The sequence below is a fragment of the Oryx dammah genome, unplaced genomic scaffold, assembly GCF_014754425.2.
Source record: "Oryx dammah isolate SB20612 unplaced genomic scaffold, SCBI_Odam_1.1 HiC_scaffold_29, whole genome shotgun sequence".
NCBI lineage: Eukaryota > Metazoa > Chordata > Mammalia > Artiodactyla > Bovidae > Oryx > Oryx dammah.
Window position 1 is genome coordinate 53951979 of NW_024070213.1, and position 25295 is coordinate 53977273.

A 25295-nucleotide genomic window follows, 5' to 3' on the forward strand; every position below is an offset into this window, starting at 1 on the left:
CTTTAGTTCTTCTTCTGTTTCTGCCCTAAGGGTGGTGTCATCTGCATATCTGAGGTTACTGATATTTCTCCTGGCAATCTTGATTCCAGCTTGTGCTTCATCCAGCCCAGCGTTTCACATGATGTACTCTGCATAGAAGTTAAATATGCAGGGTGACAATATGCCTCGATGTACTCCTTTCCCAATTTGGAACCAATCTGTTGTTCCATGTCCAGTTCTGTTGCTTCTTGTCCTGCATACAGATTTCTCAGAAGGCAGATCAGGTGGTCTGGTATTCCTGTCTCTTTCAGAATTTTCCACAGTTTTTGTGATCCACACAGTCTAAGGCTTTGGCATAGTCTATAAAGCAGAAGTAGATGATTTTCTGGAACTCTCTTGCTTTTTTGATGATCCAACGGATGTTGGCAATTTGATCTCTGGTTCCTCTGCCTTCTCTAAATCCAGCTTGAACATCTGGGGGAAGTTTATAGTTCACGTACTATTGAGTCCTGGCTTGGAGAATTTTGAGCATTACTTTGCTAGCATGTGAGTTCAGTGCAATTGCGTGGTATTTTGAACATTCTTTGGCATTGCCTTTCTTTGGGATTGGAATGAAAACTGACCTTTTCTTGTCCTGTAAGCACTGCTGAGTTTTCCAAATTTGCATACTGAGTGCAGCACTTTCATAGCATCATCTTTTAGGATTTGAAATAGCTCAACTGGAATTCCATCACCTCCACTAGCTTTGTTCGCAGTGATGCTTCCTAAGGCCCTTGACCTAGGAAGACTTGACTTCTCATTCCAGGATATCTGGCTCAAGGTGAGTGATCACACCATTATGCTTATCTGGGTCATAAAGATCTTTTTTGTATAGTTCTTCTGTGTATTGTTGCCACTTCTTCTTACTATCTTCTGCTTCTGTTAAGTCCATACCATGTCTGTCCTTTATTGTGCCCATCTTTGCATTAAATGTTCCCTTGGTATCTCTATTTTTCTTGAAGAGATCTCTAGTCTTTCCCACTCTATTGTTTTCCTCTATTTCTTTGCACTGATCACTGAGGAAGGCTTTTTTTTTTTAATTTTTTTTTTATTTCTTTATTTATTTGGCTCCCCTGGGTTATGGCACACAGGATCTTCGATCATCACTGTGGCATGTGGGATCTAGTTCCCTGACCAGGAATTGAACCCCGGCCCCTGCACTGGGAGCTCAGAGTCTTAGCCACTGGACCACCAGGGAAATCCCAAGAGGAAGGCTTTCTTATCTCTCTGTGCTATTCTTTGGAGCTCTGCATTCAAATGGGTATACCTTTTCTCCTTTGCCTTTCGCTTCTCTTCTTTTCTCAGCTATTTGTAAGGCCTCTTCAGACAACCATGTTGCCTTTTTGCATTTCTTTTTCTTGGGGATGGTCTTGATCACTACCTCCTGTACAGTGTCTCGAACCTCCATCCATAGTTTTCAGGCACTCTGTCTATCAGATCTAATCCTTTGAATCTATTTGTCACTTCAACTTATAATCATAGGGGGTTTTTAAACAGCAACAAACACATGGCTTTTTAAACAACAACAAACACATAGGACTAAGCAATTAGTTATCTAACTTCCAATATGGCCTAAATAGAGCCAGCGTTTAGTTCTGCCTCAGCAGATTGTAGCATAAAAAGGACTCTACCACCCACTTTATAGGGGCTTCTCTGGTAGTTCAGACAGTAAAGAATCTGCCTGCAATGCAGGAGAGCCGGGTTTGATTCCTGGGTTGGGAAGATTCACTGGAGGGGGGAATGGCAACCCGCTGCAGTATTCTTGCCTGGAGAATTCTATGAACAGACCATGGGGTCGCAAAGAGTCAGACATGACTGAAAGAGTAACACTCACTTATACATGACTTATTTTGTATCAGACACTTTAAAACATTTTGCATATGGTGTTTCACTCAACATTCATAACAATCCTATGAGGTAGATTTATTCTTATCTCCCTCTTACAGATAAGGGGACTGAGTTACACGGAAATTAAGTAATTTGCTCAAGGTCCCACAGATAGTAAATAGTAGATCTCAGATTTGAACCCTGATAGGCTCATTTCATGCAAAGATGGGCTTGATAAAGGACAGAAATGGTATGGACCTAACAGAAGCAGAATATAGTAAGAAGTGGTGGCAAGACCACACAGGAGAACTGTACAAAAAAGAGCTTCATGACCCAGATAATCACGATGGTGTGATCACTCACCTAGAGCCAGACATCCTGGAATGTGAAGTCAAGTGGGCCTTAGAAAGCATCACTACAAACAAAGCTAGTGGAGGTGATGGAATTCCAGTTGAGCTGTTTCAAATCCTGAAAGATGATGCTGTGAAAGTGCTGCACTCAATATGCCAGCAAATTTGGAAAACTCAGCAGTGGCCACAGGACTGGAAAATGTCCGTTTTCATTCCAATCCCAAGAAAGGCAATGCCAAAGAATGCTCAAACTACCACACAATTGCACTCATCTCCTATGCTAGTAAAGTAATGCTCAAGATTCTCCAAGCCAGGCTTCAGCAATACGTGAACCACGAACTTCCAGACATTCAAGCTGGTTTTAGAAAAGGCAGAAGAACCAGAGATCAAATTGCCAACATCCGCTGGATCATCAAAAAAGCAAGAGAGCTCCAGAAAAACATCTATTTCTGCTTTATTGACTATGCCAAAGCCTTTGAGTGGATCACAATAAACTGTGGACAGTTCTGAAAGAGATGGGAATACCAGACCACCTGACCTGCCTCTTGAGAAACCTGTATGCAGGTCAGGAAGCAACAGTTAGAGCTGGACATGGAAAAACAGACTGGCTCCAAATAGGAAAAGGAGTACATCAAGGCTGTATATTGTCACCCTGCTGATTTAACTTATATGCAGAGTACATCATGAGAAACACTGGGCTGGAAGAAGCACAAGCTGGAATCAAGATTGCTGAGAGAAATATCAGTAACCTCAGATATGCAGATGACATCACCCTTATGGCAGAAAGTGAAGAGGAACTCAAAAGCCTCTTGATGAAAGTGAAAGAGGAGAATGAAAAAGTTGGCTTAAAGCTCAACACTCAGAAAGCTAACATCATGGCATCTGGTCCCATCACTTCATGGCAAATAGATGGGGAAACAGTGGAAACAGTGAAAGATTGGATTTTTTTGGGCTCCAAAATCACTGCAGATCGTGATTGCAGCCAGGAAATTTAAAAATGCTTACTCCTTGGAAGAAAAGTTATGACCAACTTAGATAGCATATTCAAAAGCAGAGACATGACTTTGCCAACAAAGGTCCGTCTAATCAAGGCTATGGTTTTTCCAGTGGTCAAGTATGGATGTGAGAGTTGGACTGGGAAGAAAGCTGAACTCCGAAGAATTGATGCTTTTCAAGTGTGGTGTTGGAGAAGACTCTTGAGAGTCCCTTGGACTGCAAGGAGATCCAACCAGTCCATCCTAAAGGAGATCAGTCCTGGCTGTTCATTGGAAGGACTGATGCTGAGGCTGAAACTCCAATACTTTGGCCACCTCATGAGAAGAGTTGACTCACTGGAAAATACCCTGATGCTGGGAGGGATTGGGGGCAGGAGGAGAAGGGGACGACAGAGGATGAGATGGATGGATGGCATCACATACTCAATGGACATGAGTCTGAGTGAACTCCAGGAGTTGGTGATGGACAGGGACGCCTGGCACGCTGTGATTCATGGGGTCACAAAGAGTTGGACACGACTGAGTGACTGAACTGAACTGACTGAGGCTCAGTTCCAAACTCTATGCACATAACCACTATATCATGCTTTGCTTCTGGTAAGATTGCATTCCTAAAAATTATCTTTTGACATTAATGTCCCCAATCCCTAATTCCTGTGAAATGCTCCAGAGTTTCATCCTTATTCCCCAAACTTTTTCGTGGACATTTCCCTGGTGGTCCAGTGGCTAATACTCTCCACTCCGAATGCAGGAGACCTGGATTTGATCCCTGGTCAGGGAGCTAGCTCCCACATGCTGCAACTAAGAGTTCACACACCACAACTAAAGATCCTGCAAGCTGCAACTAAGACCCAGCAAAGCTAAATAAATAAATAGATATTTAAAACAAAAAACCAAAACTTCTTCAGAAACATCCTATTCTCCCTCTCCCATCTCAGCTGTCTTTTCCACAGCTGCAACGGAGTACAAACTAGAAAGAATTGCTGCCAATACTAACCCAGGTAAACTTGGTCTCCATCACATAATTTCTTAGACTTCAGGATCTCAGTTCTTCTCTTTGAGTTGCTTGCTGAAAATTTTAGAACTCAACAACAGACTCCTGGTCACCTAGCAGGTGACTCTTTTAGGTCAGTGTTTTTGAAAAAGCAAACTCTCAAACTCTTGAATTACAGTTGATGAAAATTAGTCTTAACTATTTAGTTTATGCTAATGGCTTCCCTGGTGGCTTAGTGGTAAAAAACCCACCTGCCAGTGTAGTAGGCGCGGTTCAATTCCTGAGTTGGGAAGATCCCCTGGAGAAGGAAATGGCAACCCACTCCAGTGTTCTTGCGTGGGAAATCCCATGGACAGAGGAGCCTGGTGGGGCAAGAGGAATCCATGGGGGGCGGCAAGAGGAGTCCATGGGGTGGCAAGAGAGTCAGACAGGACTAGTGACTAAACAACAACGTTTTTCTAAGTCCCCCTTCCCCCTAATCTCTTAGGGAGCCATAAAAATATGTTGACCTGGTTTTTCAACACTTACTTTTATCACTACCATTTCTCTTTTTAATTAATTAGTAAATCTATTTATTGGCTCACTGGGTCTTCATTGTTGCAAGCAGGGGCTGTAGTTATGGTGTACAGACTTCTCCTTGCCATGGCTTCTCCTGTTACAGAGTATGGGCTCCAGAGCACGTGGGCTTTCAGTAACTGCCATACATGAGTTCAGTAGTGCATGGGCTTAGTTGCCCAGGTGCATGTGGAATCTTCCTTGACCAGGGATCAAACTCATGTCCCCAGCACTGGCAGGCAGATTCTTAACCACCAGGGAAGTCCACTACAATTTGTAATAATCTTTTTACCTTAAATAAGTTTAAAAAGATCTGACTTTGAATTATCTTTGGAAGTTGCCTAATGTCACTCCAAAGTAGACAAATCTGCAGACAACTAAGTAGTCAAAGGGCATTCATCATACTTCTATACTCCCTCTGGGGAAAAAAATGCTGTGAAATAAGAGAAAATTTCAATAAAATATCATAGTTTATAAAAATATTTGAATACAACTTCATTAGTGCATCAAAAATATTGATGAAACTCAGAAAGACAGAAGTCAGAGTAAATTTATGAAGAAACATGGCCATGGGGCAGAAGAGTTCAGGAGTAGTAGCAATGGGGAAGTTCCAAGTTCAGATACAGGTAGATGCAGAGAGGGCCCTGAAGCATTGATGAGGACCGCTGGGTTAAGCCAGGCGTTGGCTAACTACAGCTTAAAGGATCAGTTTAGTTTCCTATTTCTGTATGGCCCACAACCTGAGAATGATTTTTACACATTTTAATGGTTGAAAGAAATCAAAAGAAGAATATTTGTAGTATGTAAAAATTACATGACATTTAAATGTCAGCATCTATAAATAAAGTTTTATTGGAACAAAACCATAATCATTCATCTACATATCTACTTCTGCACTACAATGACAGAGTCAAAGAGTTGTGACAGAGACCTTAATACCTGCAAAGCCTAAAATACTAACTTTCTGCCTCTTTACATACAGAAAAAGTTTGCCAGCCCCTGTGCTAAGCCAGCGATAGCAGTAGTACTTGCATGCAGTTTCAAGCATCGAATACGGGTCACTGAGGGAGGGCAAGGAGGAACAAGGAATTCTTATGCCCAGATGACAAGGACGGGAACATTCCATCTAGACAGCAAATCTTGTCCTCCCTCCTGACAGGGAAAAGCAGCCCACAGAAACACAAAGAGCATCCTTTGAGAGGTGGGCAAGGAACCTTCTTGTCTGCTCAATGAGATTACTCTTGTTTCTAGTCATTTGGGAATTGTCTTTGCACAGTTAAGTGCTTCCTCTCTCTTGAGTCAATGAAGAGAGACAGAAGACATAAATTATTATTATCAGAAAAAAAAGAGGACCATCCTAATAGTTTTGTGTAGCCTCAGTGTGCCAGGAAGAAACACACAGCATTTTAATAGTTTTGCTTATTCCTGACGACTCATCTGGAGTGGGGTCCTCCATCCTGCAGGCAATCCTAGTCGTACCTAGTCAGCATCCTCTCCTCTCCTAGACTTTGTTACAACCTTTCCTTTTCAATCTCTCAACACCATGTCCATACTTTTGACTCTCAGCTAATGACTGAGCTTCTTATTTGACTGACAAAATTGAACCTTTCAGAAGAGAATTTCCACGTGTACCACCGTGAAATCCATCAGCCTGTCTGTATGTGTACTACACAATCTGCCTGCCTTCCTTTTACTAAAGATGGACTGGTCCTCTTCTAAACCAAACCCACCCTAAAATAAAAGCCTCCCTTAGCCCCCATCCTTCCATTCATTGCCCTGCTTCTCTGCTCCTCTTTATGACAAGACTTCTTTAACGAGTAGTCCACAGTGGCTGTCTCTACTTGATCTCCTCCCTTTTCTCTTAAACCCATGCCAATCAGACTTTACCCCGCCACAGCTGAAAAAGATCCTCCACTTAATTCCGTTCTCAGTGCTCATCTTGACTGAACCACCATCAGTGTTTGATACAGTTATGTGCTTCCTCTCTCTTGAGTAAATCAAGATAGAGAGAAGACATTAATTACTACTATCAGAAAAAAAAAATAGAGGGCCATTACTGCTAATCCCATGGATATTGAGCATAATAAAGAAATATTATCTTAAAAATTATATGTGCCTTCTCTATATCTCTGTGTTTGTAAGGAGGGAAGATAGTTCTGTGGAAATAGAGACTATCCAAATGACCAAAAACCAAAATGCAAAATGCACACACAAAGAAACGAAACCACAAGTGGTTATCAGTGTTTGCCTCTGGGAAGCAGGAGTGAGGTGGAAATGGTTGGGCAGGGGCTTTTCTACCATTTGACTTTTGAAAAACGTGTGCTTATTTCTTTGTACAAATGTCTCAGTGCCTGAAGGCATTGAAAGCAAAAATCACTGACACCCTCACCCCTACTGGGTATCTCTGGGAGAATGAGGGTAAGTAAAATGTCACTCTGCAGGAGTTTGCCTAGCAGGTCTTTAACAGCCATTTAAACTTCCAGGCAGGCAAATTCCCAGGAGTTGGAGGCTTACACTGTTCCTTTTAGTCACTACTTTCATATTTACATACTACTTATATATTGAAACTTTTTTCTTGTTTAAATCTAATTTTTATTGTTTTCAGTTTCTCTTATATCACTGCTCTGTATTTATTTAAAATATCAATTTTTATCCATTGGCAATTACCCTTCTACCATTTCATTTTTCTGCATGTTCTTTTAGATACTATTTTATTACTTTTGTAATTTTAACCTTTTTTGTACGTTTTCTGATTTCTCCCTTTTATTTATTTTAGCTCAGCTGTGAGAACGGTTTTCCTACTTTGCTTTAAATGGTAACCCTGAGTGCAATAAGTTTGTTTGTTTTGTTCACCATTGCATTTCCTATGCTTAGAATAATGACTGGAATATAGCTGGTATTTAATAATATTTACTGAAAAAAACTGAATTAATTCAAATTCCCAGCAGCTAGAGGCTTAATTAGTTAACTAATGGGAAGAAAGAACTAAGATCATGGCATCTGGTCCCATCACTTCATGGCAAATTGATGGGGAAAAAGTGGAAGCAGTGACAGATTCTATTTTCGTGGGCTCTGAAATCACTGTGGACAGTGACTACAGCCTCAAAATTAAAAGATGCTTGCTTCTTGGAAGGAAGCTATGACAAATCTAGACAGCATATTAAAAATCAAAGCAAAGACATCATTTTGCCGATTAAAGCCCATCTAGTCAAAGCTGTGGTTTTTCTAGTAGTCATATACAGATGTGAGAGTTGGACCATAAGCAAGGCTGAGTGCTGAAGAATTGATGCCTTCAAATTGTGATGTTGGAGAAGACTCTTGAGAGTCCCCTGGACTGCAGGGAGATCAAGCCAGTCAATCCTAAAGGAAATTAACCCTGAGTATTCACTGGAAGGACTGATGCTGAAGCAGAAGCTCCAATACTTTGGCCACCTGGCGTGAAGAGCCAACTCACTGAAAAAGACCCTGATGCTAGGAAAGATTGAAGGCAAAAGGAGAAGAGGGCAACAGACGATGAGATAGATAGCATCACCAACTCAACGGTCAGGAATCTGAGCAAACTTTGGGAGACAGTGAAAGCCAGGGAAGCCTGGCGTGCTGCAGTCCATGGGCTGCGAAGATTCGAACACAGCTTAGCGACTGAACAACAACAACAAGTGATCCAAATTAGGGAGGCTGGATGAAGACAAGAATAACAATGATAAAACAGCAGGAACTCATCAATAAAACAACAATAGCGCTTGCTTTTGAACACTCAAATGTGCCAGGTACAAAGCTGCTGCTGCTGCTGCTGCTAAGTCGCTTCAGTTGTGTCCGACTCTGTGCAACCCCATAGACGGCAGCCCACCAGGCTCCCCCATCCCTGGGATTCTCCAGGCAAGAACACTGGAGTGGGTTGCCATTCCCTTCTCCAATGCATGAAAGTGAAACGTGAAAGTGAAGTCGCTTAGTCATGTCCGACTCTTAGCGATCCCATGGACTGCAGCCTACCAGGCTCCTCCGCCCATGGGATTTTCCAGGCAAGGTACAAAGCTAGATGTTTCAAAATCAGTGTCTCATATTATTCTTCATGGCAATCCAGTGATAACAATGGTAATAGAGGATGGACATTTATACTATGTTAACTGCTTTATACACATTACCTTATTTAAATCTATGTCAAAGGGCTTTCTTGAAAATGAAAAGTGTTAGTATATGTAAAGTCTCTAGATAAAGCCTACACAAAATCATCACTCAATATATGTTATTTATCTGTCTCTCATCCTCACATTACCATCATCATCATCTTACCCTTCTCCTCCTCATCTTTATTATTATCCTCGTTTTACAGGTAAGGACTCTGAAGCCCAGAGACATTAAGTAACTTGAAAGAGAATCAGCTGGTTGGAATCCAGGTTATCTGCCTTCCAAGTCCTACTCTTCCCAAGATTTTGTAACACTTATTTACAAAAGGGATACCATGCAGTGAAATTCTTTAGACCCCACCCCTTGAATCACACTCTAAGATAATTTGACCTATAGAGTTCTTTGAGATCCTTATTGCATTTTATAAAATCAGACCTCAAAATCAAATAGGATTTCAGTAAGCTTATAAGTTTGCGACCCCATGGACTGTAGCCTGCTATGCTCCTCCACCCATGGGATTTTCCAGGTAAGAACACTGGAGTGGATTGCCGTTTCCTTCTCCAGGGGATCTTCCCAACCCAGGGATCGAAGCTTGGTCCCCAACACTGCAGTCAGACTCTTTACTGTCTGAGCTACCAGGAAAGCCCTGTAAGTCAGTCAGGGTATCTCAACTCTGAACCATAAACAAAAGATCTATTGGAAAGACTATATTTGCCCAATATACCACAATTGTTTAAATAATTCTGGAATCTTCTCTTAAACTTCAGAACTAAGTCTAATGTGGTTTCACTACCTTATATTAAAATATGTTCAAATGGATGAAAAGCCTCTCATTTACTCATAAAATGCCTTTTAAAAGTTCTACTATTTTCTCACTGATAGGCTAGACTTTTCTGGCATAGAGATGGGTTGTGAGTGACATTGACCTATTTGTGAATGCAGCCATTTAAAATATCCAGTCAGATACAGATCAGTTTTGTTAGCTGAGGCTTGAGGTTTGAATCAAAATTCATCCAGACCTTAGCATATTTCCATATGCTCCACTGATAACTGAAGGGGAGGGACAGGTCTTGATTTAATCTAGCGCCAAGCAAATGACAGTCACTGGCACTCGGCCTTATGCTTGTGTTCTGCAATTATTGTATTTTTTTAAAAAATCAGAATTTATCTTATTGATGCCATAAGTGCTTATATCAAATAAAACCTTAAGAAAAATTAAAATATTTCTAACAAACACAGATACAGAGACCAGTGAAATCAGGAAGTTTAACAAAGTTTAAAATCTTTCCTTTGTTTTTAAGCTTTAAAAAATTTTCTCGTGGGTTTATATGAGTGTGTATGTGTGTGTTTAAAGTATTACATGCATGACTGATCTGAGTGACGTCCTAAAGCAAGAGAGCTACCAGGATCTTTGCATGTAAAAATATAATTTAATCGTCACAAACTCTGTGAAATAGATATTATCCTTAGTTTGCAGACTGGAGATTCAAAGAAGTTACATATTCTGTCAGCTAAGGACTGGCTAACTGGATGCGTGCACCCTCTACTGTATGGGCAGGATAGTTGAACAGTCTTTCCCAGACTCCCTTGCTGCTAAATGTGGATGTGACTTAACCTCTGCCAAACAGAGCCTCTTGTAAGACGTTTGAAAAGTGGAAGTGAAACAAGAGCTGTGCTTCTGCTGTTTGTGCTGGCAAGCAGGATCACAAAGTTCTGCTATGACAGCATCTTGGTTTCCAGTTGCTAGCTTCCAGGGCAACTAAGAGAGTTGTCACAGGGCCTTCATCTTTTGTATGTACAGATTTAGCAGCCACGCAATGGCTCTGGAGCCAGTAATTGCAGAAAGGCAGATCCCTGATCCCTAAAGGGCAGATATGTTGCTGTGTTCCTGAAGTCAACAGTTCTTTAGCTTCCTGACTCCCCATCTTCTTGGACAACAACTGCCCTAGCATTCCAGTTCTGCCTGTGACTTAGATTATCCTCCTGGAACACAGCGCAGACGCTGCTCCTGTGCCCTTCCAACTACTCCTGTATGGATTTCTCGGCTTGAAATTCCATTCCTGCTTTACTTTGTTGAACACTGACTAATTAATATGGTAAGTAACTTGCTTAGTCAGCCAAGAAGTACAGATTCAATGCATGCCTGTCAAATCTCAGAGCTTACACTCCCTTTGATGGAACATTATGGAGTGATATTCCTTTTGCCTGTGGTAAATGCAGATACCCAAGGGGTGTGGGGACACCAAGCTGGCCAAGCTGTTAGGCCCGCAGGTGTTGGTTCTTTGGCTTGTAGTCTACCCTATTCTGTGCACCTTCTCCCCATTCACTAAGCTAGAACAGTTTTCATTTGTTCCCTCAAGTGTGTTAGTTGCTCAGATGTGTCTGACTCTTTGTGTCTAGGCTTTGCAACCCCGTGGACTATATAACCCACCAGACTCCTCTGTCTATGGAATCCTCTAGGCAGGAATACTGGAGTGGGTAGCCATTCCTTTCTTCAGGGGATCTTCCTGACTCAGAAATCAAACTCTGGTCTCCTGAATTGCAGACAGATTTTTCATCAAGAAAGCATGAAGGAGCCAATTATTGACTTTTCAGTCACTAAAGTCTAAGCCCCAAGATCCAAGACACTAATAAAATTTCCCCAAATTCGAAGAGGCAGATAATCAAAGAGTAATGGCACATTGAATATCTGAGAAGGTCCTGAACTCTGTCCCTCCCATCCCCTATTTCTCAGACCGAGTCCTGGGGATTAGGTTTACTGAAAGCTTATAGGAACTCCACATCATTGGGGAATCCTAGAATAGAGGGATTCTTGTGCTTTTTCCAGGGGAGAGTACAGGGAGGTGCCAGGGGCTCCCTGCACCCATTGAGGTACAGAACTGAATGATATGGCCACGTGGTTTCCCTGGGAACCAGGCATTCCAGGTGACACTGTGGAGGTGGACAGGAAGGAGGAGTGTGGTCAGGACACCAGGACGGTGCCTCAGAGGCCTTTCGTACTAATGACTGGAGACCAGAAAGAACATTCTTCCCCAGATGCTGGACTGAGTCCCACCCCCTGTGCCCAATCTCTCCATGTGCATGCGTGCCTGCTAAGTAGCTTCAGTTGTGTCCGACTCTGTGCGACCCTATGGACTGTAGCCTGCCAGGCTCCTCTGTCCCTGGGATTCTCCAGGAAAGAATACAGGAGTGGGTTGCCCGACCCAGGGATTGAACCCGTGTCTCTTACACCTCCTGTGTTGGCCAGGCAGGTTCTTTACCACTAGCACCACCTGGGAAGCCCAGTCCCTCCACAGTGCTATGTAATTCTGGAATTCAGAGGAAATCTCAGAAAAATTCAGTAGAATCATCCTGAGTTAATGAAATGAGGTTTCCACCAAGGCTTGAAATTGGATTAAACCCAGTTACATAAAAGAAGAAATATTTTTCTTGCATGATACCCTGAGTGTTGGGCTCTCTTATTGCACAACTCCCAGTTAATTCTGATGCTGGACTCAACTCTTTTACAATTAAGGTCAAGAAGAGTTACTGCTCTAGAACAGGGGTCAGCAAATTACAGCTAGGCCCATGAGCCAAATTCGGCCCACTACATGTTTTTTATTCTCCTGCCTATTTTTGTAGGCTAAGTAAAGCCACTCTTTCGTGGCTGAGTTTGCCGAGTTGTGTAATTGCAACAAAGATCGCTACAGTGCAAAGCCTACAGTATTTGCTATCTATCTCTTTATTGAAAAAAAAAAAAATTACCAACCCCTGATATAGAACATGGGCCTTGCCTGGCTCTGTCTCATTTCCTGTCTTGCACTCTTGTCCTTTTGCTGTCATCATGGGGGCAAAGTCTCATATCAAAATCAATGGAAAAGCTCTGCCTTTCTCTGCTCTGACAAATGTATCCAGGTTCAGATCCAGCTTTTCCTCCCTGAAGTGCCCTGAGAATCAGTCCTCCTTAGACCAGACTTCTGTACCCTTGTCTCCTGACCCTGCATTTGCCTACCAGCCTCCCAGCTCTGACTTTTCTTCTGTATCCTTTGTGGGCATCTCATCCATCTGCTTTTGGAGTCGCTGTTTCCTATGGTTGTCCACAGCACTCTGATCTTCCTCTACTCACTCCACCACAGCTGAGAATTCTGAGGAGAACCAGATTTCACGCCAGCCTTCACCTGTAAGGGGGCCATCTGGCCCAGGTTATTGACTTCATGGTTTTACTCCCTTGGCTTGGATAATACCAGTATCTCAGTGCCTAAATGGAGCACTTGATTCTCTTCCTTTGGCCACCAAGTTAGTCAATGTTGGCTTGAACAAATAGCTCAAAGAGCAGTAATAAAGGCTCTGGAGTCAGCTTTAGAAGCAGGAGATTTGAGGCTGTGTCCCTTCTTATCTAGGAAGTGATGACCACGGATTTTCATTATGTCTTTCCAAAAAACCACTTACTCCACATTTTCTACATACCAGACACTGTTAGATGCTATGAGGTGTGGCAAAGATGAAAAAGACATAATCTATGTCTTCAAAGAATTTACATGTTCTTTTTATCCATATGGACTTGACTGTCCACAAAAAGGATAAAAGTATTTTGAAGGCCATAAAAGAATCTTTAAAATTTTCTTTATAGACCTGTCTTAATTTTTTAATTTGGGGTATAAATACTGCTTTGGGGGAAAAAAATCTCATGAAGTCACACCAAGTTTTAGACAAGCTGATCATCTGAACTTTCTAAAGTTTGAAATGTCCTTGACCATTCTTCTGTAGCTGGGTCCTCTGTTTGTTTTTGTGGCAATCACTGGCATCTGGAAACACTAAATTGGCCTACCATTCAACAGATTCTCCTCAAGGGATAGTTCTTAATCAGCTTTCGATGACCTAGACGCTAACGTGGTAGCATCCCATAAATACTTGTTGAATGAGCAAATTAAAAACCAAATAGGTGAACCTAGTAGTCCACTATGTTCTTCCTCTGAAATTTTACAAACTTATCATTTGTGCCCTCATTAGGGGAATGATCACATAGGGATCCATACTGAGTCATTTTCATGTTTCATCTGCTGTATTTTATCCATCCTATACGGATTGCAATTTTATTGATTCCCCTACAGCACTTCTATGTCCCTGCTAAGTGAAATATTTGTTGAATATCAGCTATTCCTTTTTGTTTCCTTCTGTTTGCCTTCCTCTGTCTCTTTCTCAATGAGAGTACATGAAAATGCATTTTTAAATATTTACTGGATAAAGTCTTATTCTCCTTGACCTTAATTTTAAGACACAGGAGTTCAGCAATGTCTCTTTCTTAAAAAGACCATAAAAACAAACAAAACCCACAATCATCAATTCCTTCTAACTATATGTGAGGTTGTGAATAGGGAAAATGTTAGTTCTGTCCAAGCTAAATGCTCTGATAAGATCTTCCTAGAAACCTGTGGCATCCCAGTGCAGGCGAGGAGACAAGAAGAGGGAGAAGCAGAAGAAGAGAAACGGGAAGTTATTTGGGAGAAGGAAAGCACCCAGCTTGAGGGATTTCAACAACAAATATAGAAAGACCTTAACAAGGAGAAAACTGCCAATCCAAAGACGCGTACCTTTGCATCCCTCACAGGTCAGGGCGTTATAGTGATAGCCAGATGCTCTGTCTCCACAAACAACACATAGCTCATCCCCTTTGATTCTTCCTGCTGATGCTCCCAGTCGGGCCTTCTTTGTTATGGGAATCTCCACTACCTCAGTCTCTCCCTGATAGAGAGTCTCAGCAGGCATTCGCCTGAGTTCATATATTCCAGGAGAGTACCACTCTTCAGGCTGCTGCGGATAGAAACCCACATTGGAATAATAGGAAGAAGGGGAAATCTGTGGTTGAACCTGGGGAAACTGAACGTTGTTGTATTGTGAGTACGGTTCCACTTCTAGATTCTGTCCCAGAGGACCTGCCACTTGTTCTGTTAGTACACCTGAAAAAAAGCGACAACAAAACTGGAATTGATATTATCATTCTATAAACAAGAGGCAGTTTACCATATGGTTAGGAGTACAAGCTCTAAGGAAAGACTGAAATATTTAAATATTTACATTAAAATTTTAACATAAAAATTAGCTTTTTGCAGTAAAAATACTATTAAAAGATTAAATGACAAAATTAAAAGCTCAGAAAGATATTTGCAACATAGAGGACAGACAAAACACTCATATCACTAATATGTAAAGAGCTTTGGCATATCAATAAGAAAATATTCAACATGGAAAAAAGGAAAACATACAAGGATGCTTAAAAGAAAAACAAAAAGGAAAGTTGGAAAAATTCAACAATTCATAGCAAAAAAGTAAACATACAAAAAAGTAAACATACAAATGCTGTCTTTTGTCATTTCTGTCTCGTGAAATCCTATGAAGTGGATAATAGTATTATCCTCACTTACAATTGAGTATTCCAAGGTTGAGAGTAGTTAGGCAACTTTACTCCTACACACCTAAGTAGCTGAGATTCAAACTTTGAGTCTGACTTCAAAGTCCATGTGCTGAATTGTTCCTCTCTGATGCTGCTGCTGCTGCTGCTAAGTCGCTTCAGTCGTGTCCGACTCTGTGCGACCCCATCGACGGCAGCTCACCAGGCTCACCCATCCCTGGGATTCTCTGGGATGACTTCAAATGTGTGATGCTTTAAAGAATGACGGTAAAGATTTCCTCTTCCTTCTTTTCTACTTGAGTTTACTAGTCCCTTCAGTGCCCCCATTTGCAGGTAACCTATAACTAGGCCTGCACGACTATGCATGATCCTACTGTTTCTTTCTTTCCCAGCCTTTTCCCAGTGTTCTGACTTCCGTATTCCTTGAATGTGCCTTGCTACTTCCAGACTCAAAACCTCTCCCACATGCTGCTTCCTGAGCCTGGAACCTTCCTCCACACAGCTACCCCCTTCCAAGAACATCATCACACTATTCTCCACTTATCTTTAAATTTCCCATTAAGTATAGCTTCTCTTGGGAAGTATTCCTTGACCCTGGGTTCTGGGAGTCTTGGTTCTGAACCTAGTTATATGGTACTTACCTACACTGCCTAGGCCTCCCTTATCTGTAAAGAGAAGACTCCATGCTTCATGATATTATAGTTCTTCTTTATATCAAAAACCTCTATAAGTTTATGACCAACAGTTTGTGGGCATTACAATTAACAGCCTTTCTACAGTGACAAAGTGGAAAATATGTATGTTAAATATTAGTTGAAAAAAAAAAGCTTTCTGCATTGATCCAGGAAATGATTAATAGAACACAAAGTATACAGTATCTGTGTGAAATCAATTTTGTTTCTTTCACGCCCAACTTATCCATATAAAATCAGCACTGAGTCAGTATATCTGACAGTCAAACAGTTTTGGCAATGGTGCTTTGTCTTATGACCACAAAATGGAAGAATATAAAAATATGGAATTATTACAGAAAAAAGATAAAACATATGCAAAATTTGGATCATTTAGTAGCTAAATATGACTTAAATTCCTGGAGTGAATACAACTGAAAATAGTTAAAAGCAATAAAATCATGCTTAAATAATAATAATATTAATAATATAATTTAATATTATTAATAATATATTATTGATATAATAATAATAATAAATCCAGTTTCACCTAGATTTATCCTCCAACCCATCTTACCCCTATTCAGCTCCCCATTCCCACCCCCAGCCCCAGATTCTCTCCATCTACAAGTCCAGTAAAGTTAAGCAACTTGCCTGAAGTCACATAATCAATTAAAGACAGAATGTTGATTCTCTAGAATATAAAGAAATGTATAGTCATTTTCTCTTTAAAATTCCAAGATCTCTGAGCATTCTTTCAAGAAATCTTTTACAAATCAAGAGACACCATGGAGTTCCAACTCAAGTCAAATCATGTTATCAGTATCATATCAATCTCTGGAATCATTTCAAATTAAATGGAAAGCTTTCACAAAGACATCAATTCTATTATATGAAATTAATAAACAGGGTGAGATTATGATATCAGTATACACAGTATTATTAAATAACACCTTTATTCCCAAAGCACATCCACTTCTAGTATTTCATAGTGTTCCCACCAAATCCCCAGAGTAAAGACAATAAATACGCAGGCAACTTACAATTAAAAGAAAAAAATCCAGCATAAACACCATGCTCCAAAATAGTGAAACAAGAGCTTCCATGAACTGACTATAAGATCTTAAACAACTGCCTAACATTTTTCTGTTTTCTTCTGTAAAATGAGGCTACTAACAACCAGCCTTCCTATCTCTAAGGTAGTTTTGAGTATAAGATACAGTTTCTGAGAAAAAGTTTTGACAAGTTAAACACCATAAAAAGGCATGTTTCCTAAAGAACCCAGCAAAATCTTGATTCTAATGACAGTTAATTGATAGTTAATTAGTAAATATTAATACACATTAATCTGTTTTGATATATTATCTTTTAAATAAGGTGTATATATATATATATATATATATCTTACAATTTGCTAAACACAGAACTAGATTCTGAGAATAAAACAGTGAACAAGACAGAAAAGAGGCCCCAGACTTTCTCTTGTTTGTGTGCTTGGGGTGGGGAGGGGTGAAGGTATGTCAAGGGCTGGGATAAAACCAAGTAAATGAATACAGAATTTTCTGACAGAGCATAAGATGTGGAGAGGGCAAAGGTAGGTCAACTTTAGAGTGTACTTTCTGAAAATGTAAATTTATTTCTGCTTTAATACAATTTATGAATGATTTCTTAAGAATCAGTTTATCAAGAAATAGGAGAATTTGGGTTTCTTTATAATAGGAAATTTTCTGTGGGAGTTTAGGGAAGAGTTCTTAAATGGGAACACTTGAATGGACTCCAGGATAGTCTGAGACCACCTGCAAAAGGAAGAAAAATTTTCTGGGTAGAGAGTCATTTAGTAGCATTTAATAGTTCCTCTAAAGGACTAGACCAAAGGGAAATTTCTGAGATGGAAGCCCTCTATAGCTTTCAATGTGTTAGCGGCTAACCATGTGGAATAGTGAACATTTGAAACATGGCTAGTGATAATGAGGGAATGAATTTTTCATTTTCTGTAACTTTAAATAATTAAATTTTAAAATAGCCACATGTAGCTAATGATGCCATATCCAACAGCACTGCTCTAAGGAGTTTGTGACCAGAACCACTGGGTACCCGGATGGGAGAATCAGGTTCATGTGAGAAGGATGGCACTTTTTCTTGAACCTGTAGTTAATTGCTGATGAGCCCAATAAAGGGTTCAGATTATATCCAGTTTTTCTCCCTGGCACAATGATGACGCTGGTAAATGTTTCATGAATGTTTGTTGAAATGTTTCATGAATGGAAAAACTGCCTTCTTGTCCTTTCTTTATTCCCTAACCCATGGTTCCTCTAGTAGATGATACGACTCGGTTTGTGAAATCGTTTGCCATTCCTGGTGCCAGGCCTTTGTGATGTTGGTGCCTCTTCCCACCAAGTTTGTCAACCCATCGCCTGCTCTGTGAAGCCTGATCCAGTTTCCCCAGGTAGAATTAATCTCTCCTCCCCTCTGCACACACTGGTACTGCACACTCAGAAGCATGTACCATTGCTGCTGTTGGTTTACAGGCTCATGCTTCATGCTATATCATTTAGGGCGGTGGGACATATGCATTGCAAGCATCCTGCCATGCAGACAGATCTGGATTCAGTTTACCTGCAACATGCTAGAAGTATGAACTTGGGAAACACACTGAACTTCTTTAAGCTTCTGTTCCTTTCTTATAAAGCTGGGGTAATATAATACACTACTATGTATAAAATAGATTAACTAGTGAGAACCTATAGCACAGTGAACTCCACTCAGTGCTCTGTGGTGACCTAAACGGGAAGGAAATCCAAAAAAAAAAGAGAAATATGTATACGTGTAGCTGATTCACTTTGCTATACAGCAGAAATGAATACAGCATTGTAAAACAACTATATGCCAATAAAAATTGATTTTAAAAAGGATAGGACAATATAGTAATTGAAACAAAATATAGTGCCTAGGTGAAAGGTTAAAGATAACCTAAGAAAAAGAATCTAAACTGCTCTGACTAAGCATAAACATTCAATACATTTTTGCTATTGTTGCGGTTAGTCTGTGGACTTTAGGGGAATACATTAGATTCAGTTCAGTTCAGTTGCTCAGTCATGTCGGACTCTTTGCAACCCCATGAATCGCAGCACACCAGGCCTCCCAGTCCATCACCAACTCCCAGAGCTCACTCAAACTCATGTGCATCGAGTCGGTGATGCCATCCAGCCATCTCATCCTCTGTCATCCCCTTCTCCTCCTGCCCCCAATCCCTCCCAACATCAGAGTCTTTTCCAATGAGTCAACTCTTCACATGAGGTGGCCAAAGTACTGGAGTTTCAGCCTCAGCATCAGTCCTTCCAATGGACACCCAGGACTGATCTCCTTTAGGATGGACTGGTTGGATCTCCTTGCAATTACTATATATTATATTCCCTTTTTTCCTTCATTTGTGGCACCTTATAGAGTGCCTGACACAGTTTAACTCTTTAATAAATGTTTATTAAATTGAAATGATGGGGAATTTGCTTCTCCAGCTTTCTATCTACTTTCCATTACTAAATACAGTCTCAGTCATTTTTAAATAAAACATTTAACTAAAATAACATGCTGTGAAGTTTACAATCAGAAATATGTTCAAAATTACAATTATTGTAAAAATGACGAGTTTCTCTAGCTGGAAATTCAAAAGATAAGCTTCTATTTTGAAAAAATATGAAAACAGACAATATTCTTTATACTATCTATATTTTAATTATAATCTGTATTTTAGTTCAGAGAAAACAAACATACTGGGCTTAATGCTTAACTCTTTACTCATCTGATTTTCCATTGACTTTTGGGAAAAACCTGTTGTGAAACTATTTCAATAAATTTTTTGGATCTCTTTTTATTTTTCTCACCATAACCCACAGTTTGAAATAAATCTTATATCATGATTCTTATACACAGTTATACATATGTATAAATAATCTGAAACAAAATTTCCATGAAATAACACGTATCCTTACCTCTGACTGCATTCTGATATTTCTACTGTACTTATTCAGTTCTAAATTTTTAATGCTGGTCACAAGTTACAAAATAGATGTCATGACCCACTAGGATCTAAGACTTGCCATTTTAAAAACATTGCATTAAACAATGTACTTTAAAATGTTTTTTCAAGTGTCTGAGGGCATTAATACTTTAGCTGCCTCGTGTTTAAATTGGAAGAACTGTGCTACTTTGACACAATATCCAGTGAAGAATTGTAGGGAAAACACACTTAGATTTAATCTCTGTGAAATACTCACCTACCTAGATCCCTACAAAAATCACCCCAGCCTTCTGGTTCTGACTGAGCCATCTTTGATGGAGATCTGTTGCTGAAATCTCAAGCAAAAGTCCCCCACGTTTCCTCAGTCCATTGGCAGAAGCTCCACTGCAAGCAGTTGTGAACATGCTCTTACCTTTTGCGGGCTTCAAGCTCATCACTTCCATGAATCCCGAAGACATGTGGCTGTGACAAGGACTGATTTGAACTGGATTTTCTAACTCCTGAAACTGCATTACCATTCTTAGCTTACTCACAGCAACTGAAAATGAGACTAGGTGAGGAGTAACAGAGGCCAGAGGTTGTATGGTTTACTGATTAACTTCATTACTGAGCAGAATATTTGTAAATGTTTATGAGAAAAGTCCTCAATGCCAAATTGCCTAGTAAGCTGGAAACCAGCCTCTTAGATAAACATTTTGGGGGAGCACATTCCAATTTAGGAATTTTCAGAGGATAGATTTTGGTTCAGTGGCTCTAAAAGTAGATTTGAGGGTCTAGAGCCATGTTCTAGGTTTTGGCATTTGTTCCTCTCAAAAGGGTACAGAATGGTAAAATTTTGTAATGTCAGGAAACATGAAAGCCTAACACTGAATGGTGTGAGGCCAATTAATCCGGGTTTATACCCAGTGTTATGGGTAGAACTGTGTCCCCTCCCCACAGTTAGTATGTGGAAGTTCTAGCTCCCAGCTCCTCAGCATGCAACACTGTTTGGAGATAGGGTCTTTACAGAGGTAATCAAGTTAAAATGAGGCCATTAGATTGGTTCCTAATCCTGTATGACTGGTGTTCTTATGCAAATGGGAAATCTGTATTTCAAACACAGAAGCTCAAAGAAAAGGTGGTGCAAAAGACACAGGGAAACATCATCTACAAGCTAAGAAGAGAGGCCAGAAACAGATCCGTCCAATTCAGCCTTCAGAAAGAGCCAACTCAGCCTTGATTTTGGACTTCTAGCCTCCAAACTGGTACAACAATACATCTGTCATTTAAATCACCCGATATGTGGTATTTTATTACACCAGCCTTAGCAAACTAATACCTGCAGGCTTCCTTGGCCCTCACTAGCGCTATGGATCACAGACAAACTACTGCCTCAATTTCCTCATCTGCAGAATGGGACTGATAATCACACAACCTCAGAGAGTTGTTATGAGGATTCAATAAAATATTTACTAAATGCTTAGCACACTGGGTGGCTACCCATCATCATTATATTGATATTTTAATTATTCAGCCTTGGACTCACATTGTAGGGTGGTTTGCTTCCTGAGTAAGAATAATTTCTGTGGCATAACCTGTGGATACCAAGCTTGTGATTGAGGGTTATTTTTTGGAAGGGAGGGCTTTAGAATAGGACTCAGTAGTTCTGGGGTTCAGCTCAGGGATAATGCAACCAGACAAATCAACAGATGGTAAAAACATAGATAATAATTCCTGCCCTACTTCCCTTATGGATCTGTTGTGAAGATAAAATGACATAATAAATATGAAAGCAGTTTTAAAAGGCAAACATGATCTATATAAACATAATAATCCCTGCGAAGCCATTTCTACAACCTTTACAGGTTTACAAAGTGGCTTTCTATGCATTGGGCTTCACTGATGGCTTAGACGGTAAAGAATCTGCCTGCAATGCAGGAGACCGGGGTTTGACCTCTGGGTTGGGAAGATCCCCTGGAGGAGGGCATGGCAACCCACTCCAGTATTCTTGCCTGGAGAATCCCCATGGACAGAGGTGACTGGCAGGCTATAGTTTATGGGGTCGCAAAGAGTCCAACATGACTGAGTGACTAAGCACACACACACACACACACACACACACACACACACACATTATCTCACCTGATTCTTACTTGCACACCTTGAGGAAGGTATTATTTCTGATACCCACTATCTTTTACCTTGTTTTGCAGACTTGGAAAGGCAATTCAGTGAAGTTATGTGATTTGTCTTAAGTTAAACAGCTAATAAGGGATGAAGCTAAGGCTCTAACCCTTGTGGTAGAAAAGCTAAAGCACACCTGCCCTCATTGCCAGGAAAGAGTTATGGTTCCTGGGTGTATTTCAGTTTGAATTGCTCAACCAAGAATCACCATTTGCAAAGCTGTTTTCAATTCTCAAAATACATTTTTCACCTGAGGGTCTGTGCTGTTTGAAACAGTAGTCACTGCCCATATATGGCTACTTAAATTTAAATTCAGTTCAGTTGCTCAGTCGTGTCTGACTCTTCGTGACCCCATGGACTGCAGCACGCCAGGCTTCCCTGACCATCACCAACTCCCGGAGTTTAAATTAATTTAAATTAGAATTAATTCCTCAGTTACACTAGTCCCATTTTAAGTGATCAGTAGCCACAGGTAGTTAGTGGTTACTGCATTAGACAAAGTAAACCTACAACGTTTTTTGTCACCACAGAAAGTTCTACTGGATAGCACTGTTGCAGATGGTACTTGGGAGCAATGTGAATGACATGCCAGTTGTGCCAAATGGGGGCATAAGCTATGATGCCATAAAAAAGGGAAGTTCCAGAGCAAACTCTAGCAATGATTTTCTGAGAACTATCCTTGAGAAGAGTCTTGACCAACAGACTTGAGTGATACAGTCTCACCAGAAAGACCTTCTCCACTGAGAAGATGAACGGGAACGTTCTCTTAGCCTGAATCCTCACTCATTCAATCCTGATTTCCTGGTCTGGACTATATTTTGGTTGTCTACTCACTATCTATGGAACCTTAGCAGATTATTTAACATCCTTAGATCTCTATTTTCTCATCATCAAAAGGGGAATAGTAATGGTATCTACCCTATAAAAGTGTAATGAGAATTAACACTAATGGCAAATAGAGTATTTACAATGTGCCAGGCATTCCTCTGAGAATTCTTTAAATGAGATAAGTAACTTGCACAAAGTTAAGTAATCTGCCTATGACCTCATACCAGTGATATGGGACTGGCATAGATGGGACTGAACGCAGAATCCACTAACCAATCTAAAATACACTTCACATGATGCCTGACATGTAGAAAGGGCTCAAGAAATGGCAGTGGTTATGATCACATTTTTCTTTTTTAACCGCTGTAAATGTATAAATTTGCAGCCTGATTTCATAGTCAACCTTTCTCAGTTTGGTTATCCTGAGAGTCCCTGAGACCTGTTTCTTAGCCTACAAGTTTGAGAGCCAGGCCCTGGATGGTAGTGGATTCACCAACTAGCTGGTCAGCCGGTACCTCACTGCATACCTCTTCCAAACGATGCATGCCCTATCTGAAAGAAGCAGTAATTTACTTTGTAATAGGGAAAGGTTCTACTGATATTTATTTTTTATCTCCCATTTCTTAACCTGATAACAACAGTACCAGATCTGAGAATCCTGGGAGAGCAAGAACCAAAGCCACAGTGAATTAATAAAAATCCTAGAGACTGCTCCAATCTGTGAAAGAGACATAGTTAATAAAAGGTAGTAACAAAATATTTAAATAAGGCTAAAGCAAAGCTCCATTTTGTCTGAGACAATGGTATCTTTCCATCTTCTGGAAACTTTCAGCTTTGATTCACCCACCAGGTCAGAACTACATTGACTTGTGTTAAACTCAGTGAGATGGAAAAACACTTGAAATCAAATGTCAGAAATATTATACAACATTGCATCTCAAGACCTTTAATTGTATTTCAAAGCCATCTGGCTGGTTCTGCAACATCTGAAAGTTTCTTTTAATTTAAGCGAAAGACATAGGCAAGAACCAGATTTCAATAAAAATAAAGCTATACAGAGAAAATGAACATCAACAGCTGACAAAAGCATAATGTAATGAGAAGTAGCTAAAGGAAATGAAGTGTAAGTGGATAGGACTATTTAGGATCTGACCTCCTGTGACTTGCTGGACCTCATTCATAATGGGGCTTTGGAAACACTGTCAGAAACAATAATAAAGGTAACACAAAACTGTAGATTCCATAGCTGTAATGCCAACGTGAGCTAGAATATGTGTTTTTTTCCTTAGCACACCCAGAAATTTAGCTTGATACTGTTGGTTTCTGTTGGCTCCTTGAAAATTCTTAGCACTTAACAATGTTAAGATCAACAGAATTTCCTCCATTTAATAAGTAGAGTGGTGCTTATCATTCCAACGGTTTAAATAATAACAACTACATTTCAAACCCTGGAGGAGCTATACTGCTTTATGATGCCTTCAGATTTACAGGACACTTTCCCACACAGTCATTCAATCCTCCAACAAGCAGCAAAGTGTTATTTTTCACCCCAATTTACAGGGGAGAAAACTGAAGTTCAGCGTTTCAACTGCCTCTGCGACTTTATTTCTTTCAATTTCATCACTTATTTCCACTCACATTCATTGAACTGAGCTAAAGGAACTGGATTCATCATACTTGAAATAGTTGGTATGGGGACATGAGATTTGCAGTGATGTGGATGAACCTAGAGTCTGCCATGCAGAGTGAAGTCAGAAAGAGAAAAACATCTTGTATATTAGCACACAGACATGGAATTCTAGGATAACTGTACTGATTAATCTATTTGCAGGGATAGGAATAGAGAGGCAGATATACAACATGGACACATGGACACAGGTTGGGGAAGGACAGGGTAGGATGAATTGGGAGAGCAGCACTGACATATAGATACACTACCATGTGCAAATGGCACCCCACTCCAGTACTCTTGCCTAGAAAATTCCATGGATGGAGGAGCCTGGTGGGCTACAGTCCATGGGATCATGAAGATTCAGACATGACTGAGCGACTTCACAATGACAATGTGCAAAATAGATAGCTATTTTGGAATCTGCCATGTATATAACACTGAGAGCTCAGCTCAGTGCTCTGTGATGATCTAGAGGGGTGAGGTGGGGAGTGGGTTAGAAGGTGGTCCAAGAGGGAGGGGATATATGTATGCAGCTGACTCACTTTGTTGTACTGCAGAAATTAACACAACATTGTAAAGCAATTAAACTCCAATAAAAAAAGATTGTACCTTTTCTTGCTTCTGTGCTAAGAATGGTTTTCTGTTTTCTGAGTCTTTCAAATTCTGTTATTTTTTTTCTTTAGTTCTCAAA

At 40.3% G+C, this 25295-nt stretch overlaps 1 protein-coding gene across 4 annotated transcripts in view; it reads right to left on the bottom strand.

The window, feature by feature from the left end:
- NR1H4 (nuclear receptor subfamily 1 group H member 4) overlaps nt 1-25295 on the bottom strand; it is a 78401-nt gene that overhangs the window by 30507 nt on the left and 22599 nt on the right. For 2 of the 4 annotated variants that reach the window (XM_040234906.1, XM_040234905.1), the window contains exons 1-2: nt 20354-20464; nt 14435-14800 (exon numbers count right to left, since the gene is read on the bottom strand). In XM_040234906.1, coding sequence (XP_040090840.1) covers nt 14435-14800; nt 20354-20459 — 472 coding nt within the window. In that variant the 5' untranslated portion in view covers nt 20460-20464. Of the gene's footprint in view, nt 1-14434; nt 14801-20353; nt 20465-25295 lie in introns of those variants that run through there. The other 2 variants (XM_040234904.1, XM_040234903.1) reach the window with 1 other exon arrangement.